This window comes from Haliotis rufescens, unplaced genomic scaffold (genome assembly GCF_023055435.1).
Source record: "Haliotis rufescens isolate VD_foot unplaced genomic scaffold, xgHalRufe1.0.p SCAF_31, whole genome shotgun sequence".
Lineage (NCBI taxonomy): Eukaryota > Metazoa > Mollusca > Gastropoda > Lepetellida > Haliotidae > Haliotis > Haliotis rufescens.
In genome coordinates this window covers 5,444,470-5,451,079 of record NW_025964013.1, presented here as the reverse complement: position 1 = coordinate 5,451,079, position 6,610 = coordinate 5,444,470, and the positions used below count along the sequence as shown (strand labels likewise).

The following is a 6,610-nucleotide window of genomic DNA, read 5'->3' as shown; positions in this document are numbered from 1 at the left end:
AACAACTGAACCGTGTTATATTCCGTGTATGGGATGCAGTGTTTACAGCGTTTCAAGTCAAGAATAATTTGTCAAAAAGGATAAAACAATTCTCAATCTAAACTTATATGGCTGAATTTCACCTAATGACAACTACCTGTCATTTGAGTCTTTTTTCGATGTGTGGGTGGAATAACGATAATGATAGCTCTGGTAATACTGCCAGTATTTATTAGTTGTAAACAATGCATGAGCGAGGTAGAATGTGAAAACATAACGAACCGTGGACTGTAAATAAGTGTTACGTTGTTTTTATATTCAAGCAAATCTGTAAAAAAGGAAAATGTACCAATGTTTTGGCCAAAGAAATACAACACTTGGACGTGCTTCAGGGATTGAGTGAAAAATCAGTCAGTCCACCAATCTGTGCAGTTGCACAAATTACCCAAGAAGCTTTTTGAAAACTAAAGCTTGCATTATACTATTGATTACACAATAAAAATCACAACATCAAACCTACAGGCAATATGGCTCTACATTAACAGTTCAGTCTCAGTGTTGGGCACTACAGAATGTTTAATTTTGTCCATAGCTACAATGATAATCTTAACAAGAAAAAAGCTGATCTCCATCCCAAGGGGAATTAACGTTAAGATTGTGTTTAGGTTTGTCCGTCCAATGTTTGCATCCACTACTGAAACAATAATAATTAATTTTGCAATGTAAGTACTAAAGGTGTACTCACTAAACTTCCTGACCACAAAAATGTCAACAATGTCAAGCGTTGTCAATAGGACAATAAGAAACCCTAATGATACACATCCGCCTGCAACTGGGCCCAGTGGCGTACTGGACAGGGAGGTCATCACCATAGCTAGGGTGAACAGTGCATTACCAAGAATCCAGATCGCAAAGGCACCAATGGCATTCTCAACAAATAGTATGAACAGCACGTTGTCAACATGCCGTCCCTGCTTCTGTAGCTCGAGCTTGTGTTCGAACCTGGTTCTGTAGCTGAGGACGAGACACGCGTAGTAACAGAGCTCCGAACCTAGGAGGAAGACGAAGGCTAGTTCCAGAGCCTGTCTATCGAGGAGAAACAGCCAGCCGATGTAGAGTAGATCACCCAGGATGTGCACCCAGAAGAAGGCGGGGGTGAAGAGGACGGGGTGGAGGTAGAGAGGCCCCTCGGGGCCCTTCCTACAGATCAGGGTCAGCGAAAAGATGAGCCAGAGAATTTGAAGAGCAAATATGAAGGCAAAGACGTAGATAGACCATCGGGCTTTCCTGAACACGTTGTTATTAAGGTTGGACACATTGTTTGTTGTATCCAGGAAAATGTCTGAAATTTGATATCAAAGAATTCAATTTTTTACACAAAAATGTACAGCATGCATGGGATCCTTGAGTATACGGTATAATAATTTCTTACAAGTACCAAGAGATGGTACAATGGGTGGAATGAGTGCAATTACCTGATCCTCCAAGCTCGGCAAAGAAGGTGAGTATGACTGTCACCACAAACACCAGCAGGGTCAAGACGTTGAGAAGAATCAGGGAGGTGCCCGACCACTTCATTGTAACTGAGGCTCACTAAGTAACAAAAGAGAACACGTAGAGGAACAAACATTTAAGTGAGCGAGTGAGTTAAATTCAGTCATATAGCGACGACAACACGTTTCAATATCCAAAGCACGCCAAAAAGATACATCACTGATTTAATAACAATATTTCAGTACAACAAAGCTCACCAGTGCGTTGGATTAAAACAATAGCTGACGATAGTTACCTCGATCATGATAGGTATTGCATGTCACACAGAGGCACAATCACGTTAACTTCCAAAAAGAGAGACTTCAATTAGATGCCGTTGGTAAAGTGAAGTGGTAACATGTTGGCAAAGTGAGTGGACTTGAGGATGTACAAGAAACATGTTGGCAAAGTGAGTGGACTAAGGAACTTACAAGAAACGTGTTGGTAAAGTGAGTGGGCTTGGGAATGTACAAGGAACATGTTGGCAAAGTGAGTGGGCTGGGGCCTGTTTCAGATACATGTTGGTAAAGTGGGTGGACTGGGGAATGCACAAGGAACATGTTGGTAAAGTTAGTGGACTGTGGAATGTACAAGGAACATGTTGGCAAAGTGAGTGGACTGGGGAATGTACAAGGAACATGTTGGTAAAGTGAGTGGGCTGGTGAATGTACAAGGAACATGTTAGTAAAGTGAGTGGGCTGGGGAATGTACGAGGTACATGTTGGTAAAGTGGGTGGACTGGGGAATGTACAAGAAACATGTTGGTAAAGTGAGTGGACTGGGGAATGTACAAGAAACGTGTTGGTAAAGTGAGTGTGCTGGGGAATGTACAAGGAACATGTTGGCAAAGTGAGTGGACTGAGTAGCTTACAAGAAACATGTTGGTAAAGTGAGTGGGCTGAGTAGCTTGCAAGAAACATGTTGGTAAAGTGGGCGGATTGAGGAACTTACAAGAAACATGTTGGTACAGTGGGCGGACTGAGGAACTTACAAGAAACATGTTGGTAAAGTGGGCGGACTGAGGAACTTACAAGAAACATGTTGGTAAAGTGGGCGGACTGAGGAACTTACAAGAAACATGTTGGTAAAGTGTGCGGACTGAGGAACTTACAAGGTAAAGTGAGTGGGCTGAGTAGCTTACAAGAAACATGTTGGTAAAGTGGGCGGATTGAGGAACTTACAAGAAACATGTTGGTACAGTGGGCGGACTGAGGAACTTACAAGAAACATGTTGGTAAAGTGGGCGGACTGAGGAACTTACAAGAAACATGTTGGTAAAGTGGGCGGACTGAGGAACTTACAAGAAACATGTTGGTAAAGTGTGCGGACTGAGGAACTTACAAGAAACATGTTGGTTTGAAGCCACGTATTCGAGTCTACAGTGGCGACGCCGTCAGCACTGTGTGATACTGAAAACAACAACTCTGTACGTAAATATAAGTGACAAAGCCCCTTGTCCATATTCATAGAAATCTCAGTCAAAGGCAAAGTCGATGGTACGATTCCGACTATATCATGAACATGTGTTTATGAATCACTATCAAACAGTGATGACAACATGTTTTCGAATATATTTGAGCGTATCCTTTTGAAAGCTATATTGGGGCATTGTACGCTATAACCCCGACCAAAAAATATTTTGAGCAAGAGTCTGTCTGTCCTTGTCATTTTCGAAATGGGAAATCAATATAACCACGTAATGACATGTGACAGATTATTCTAAACATCAATAGACATTGCAGGCAGAGAGTTAAAAATAGGATATCCGAGTCGGATTGTATCTGACGTTGACGGTTTGAATTCTGTAACTGTAATTTAATTAAACGGGGTGATGATACATCCTCCACTTAGTTGGTTGTTGGTTGGTTGGTTTTTTAACGCCGCGCTCAGCAATATTTTAGCTATATGACGGCGGTCTGTAAACTCATTCTTATCAAATAGTCGGAAAAGTTCCTATTTTGGTGTGGATTGTATGGTTTGGTCGCTCTTATTTACTGTCATAGGACTGTCTGGCGGTTCATAAAGGAAAATCGGTTTCATCATCTATGACGTTAATGTTTCTCGAACGCTTGGACATTGCTGGCAACGCCTTGAAAAGAAGGGCAAGGTCACCGTAGAACAGATTATGAGAAACGGCAATAAACATACGTGAGTAATGATCAGCTCGGCTAAAGATGACCCCACACAAACCACATTGAAAACATCATTTCAAAAATAAACATGTCCATAAATCGGCATATGTCAACGCAATACATAGTGTGGTTATAACTATGTAACACCTGCAGGTAGTTTATAGAGATGTTGTAACATATATAGGGAGGTTAAAGAGATGTTTTAACATATACAGGGAGGTTATAGAGATGTTGTAACATATACAAGGAGGTTAAAGAGATGTTGTAACATATACAGGGAGGTTATAGAGATGTTGTAACATATATAGGGAGGTTAAAGAGATGTTTTAACATATACAGGGAGGTTATAGAGATGTTGTAACATATACAAGGAGGTTATAGAGATGTTGTAACATATACAGGGAGGTTATAGAGATGTTGTAACATATATAGGGAGGTTATAGAGATGTTGTAACATATACAGGGAGGTTATAGAGATGTTGTAACATATACAGGGAGGTTATAGAGATGTTGTAACATATACAGGGAGGTTATAGAGATGTTGTAACATATACAGGGAGGTTATAGAGATGTTGTAACATATATAGGGAGGTTAAAGAGATGTTTTAACATATACAGAGAGGTTATAGAGATGTTGTAACATATACAGGGAGGTTATAGAGATGTTGTAACATATATAGGGAGGTTAAAGAGATGTTTTAACATATACAGAGAGGTTATAGATATGTTGTAACATATACAAGGAGGTTATAGTGATGTTGTAACATATACAGGGAGGTTATAGAGATGTTTTAACATATACAGGGAGGTTATAGAGATGTTGTAACACATACACGTAGTTTATAGAGATTGTACATACACTTGTAGTTTATAGAGATGTTGTTACATATACAGGTAGTTAATAGCGATTTTGTAACATAATGCAATTAGTTAACAAAGATGTTGTTACATCTACAGGTAGTTTATAGAGATGTTGTAACATATACAGTTAGTTAACAAAGATGTTGTTACATCTACAGGTAGTTTATAGAGATGTTGTAACATATACAGTTAGTTAACAAAGATGTTGTTATATCTACAGGTAGTTTATAGAGATGTTGTAACATATACAGTTAGTTAACAAAGATGTTGTTACATCTACAGGTAGTTTATAGAGATGTTGTAACATATACAGGTAGTCTTTAGAGATTGTGTAACATATACAGTTAGTTAACAGAGATGTTGTTACATCTACAGATAGTTTATAGAGATGTTGTAACAGATACAGTTAATTAACAGAGATGTTGTTACATCTACAGGTAGCTTATAGAGGTATGTATACAGTGTACACAGATGTTGCAAATTGTATCAATGAACTATGGCTTACCTCACACAATGAATTGTCATGAAGATTGAAGATAGATAGAACCTCGTGGCTGCCGAGTGCTATGGTATAAACAGGTGACACCGCCTATCCCGGGGATAATTTCATCGACCAATCATCAACGTTAGATCTGTGACGGTAGGACTGCGTCTGTCAGGTGATGCCAAACGCTGGATAAACTGTCATGCCATGGATCTCGCCTGAATTAAACATAATGTCGACATCTCGTTATTGTTGATGCAGCTGATTCTGAGCCAGGAACTCATTGGCCATTCCGAACGTGTATTCTAACACATAAAACTAACGCAGCTATAGGTCTGTATGCAGAAACATACAGAAATTATGAATCAACCATGGGGGGAATGACTCGAATATGAAAAAGGCTAGATGATTCATCTTCAGGATCAACAGAGTCCCGTGTTTTTTTTCTCTATAACAGGAATCTTTCTGCTTCAGTAGTACTGCCCCTCCGATACAGTTTCTTGTTATGTTAGTAAGTTTGCTGGGCGTTGATTTTCTCAGATGTGGAAGTTGAGGTGAATCAGAGCAAAATATAGATATACATACCAACATCAGTAACATACTTGATGCCGAGCACGTATGGTAGACATTCACGTCATGCGAAAGTCCAGGGCCAGCGATGTGCCTTGCGTGCTACACTTGCTTGACCTGTTTTTGAAATCGTATTGTGATATGTTCTGTACAATAAAACATTGACAGTCCATACTATCTGTACAAGAACACACTGACGGTCCATAGTATCTGTACTGGAAACATTGACGGTCTATATTATATGTACTAGAAAACATGGATTGTCCATATTATCTGTACGAGAAAACATTGACGGTCTATATCATATGTACTAGAAAACATGGATTGTCCATATTATCTGTACGAGAAAACATTGACGGTCCAAAGTATCTCTGTAAGATACCACTGACGGTCCATATTATCTGTAAAAGAAAAGACTGACGGTCTTTATTATCTGTACTAGATAACATTAACGGTCTATATTATCTGTACTAGATAACATTAACGGTCTATATTATCTGTACTAGATATCATTAACGGTCTATATTATCTGTACAAGAAAACATTAACGGTCCATAGTATCTGTACAAGAAAACATTGACAGTCAACATTATCTGTACTGGAAACCGTTGACGCCAATATCATCTGTACTACAAAATATTGACGTTATTATTTCCATTTAACAAAATCCAACAGATTTAGACAATGTAATTTTCACTACGACGCACATGAGTATTTATGGTTTTATAAACAACTACTATAATAGTGCTTTCGTCATAAAACACTGTACGTTGTGATTTACTGTGGATTTCGAGTTGATTGTGACATGAATGTTTGTAATGTACCGAGGCGATGCTTAACGAGGGATACGAATTACACATATACAGTAACCCCGCATAGCACGTTTGAGAGGCACGTCACGTTTACCAACTGACTGAGTCCGGCTTTCTCCGGTACCTTCAATGCTTGATTATAACACAAAAGGTAAGCACCTGTTTCTTTTTATTGAATATTACAGATGTGTAAATGGTACTGAAAATGAACAGAATTCGTTCTAGTACACACAAGCGCC

General features: G+C 39.1%; 1 protein-coding gene across 2 annotated transcripts; it reads right to left on the bottom strand.

The window, feature by feature from the left end:
• Positions 1–206: 206 nt before the first annotated feature.
• Positions 207–5,206, bottom strand: LOC124126499. Of its 2 annotated transcripts, XM_046489943.2 has the most exons (4): positions 5,011–5,206; positions 2,854–2,921; positions 1,455–1,572; positions 207–1,321 (listed from the first exon to the last, which is right to left on the bottom strand). In XM_046489943.2, the coding sequence occupies exons 3-4, from the start codon at positions 1,555–1,557 to the stop codon at positions 513–515; spliced, it is 912 nt and encodes a 303-aa protein (XP_046345899.2). In that variant the 5' UTR covers positions 1,558–1,572; positions 2,854–2,921; positions 5,011–5,206; the 3' UTR covers positions 207–512. The 2 variants fall into 2 exon arrangements, with proteins under 2 accessions (XP_046345899.2, XP_046345900.2); XM_046489944.2 differs by lacking the exons at positions 2,854–2,921; positions 5,011–5,206 and adding an exon at positions 2,264–2,277.
• Between the last annotated feature and the right edge of the window lie 1,404 nt (positions 5,207–6,610).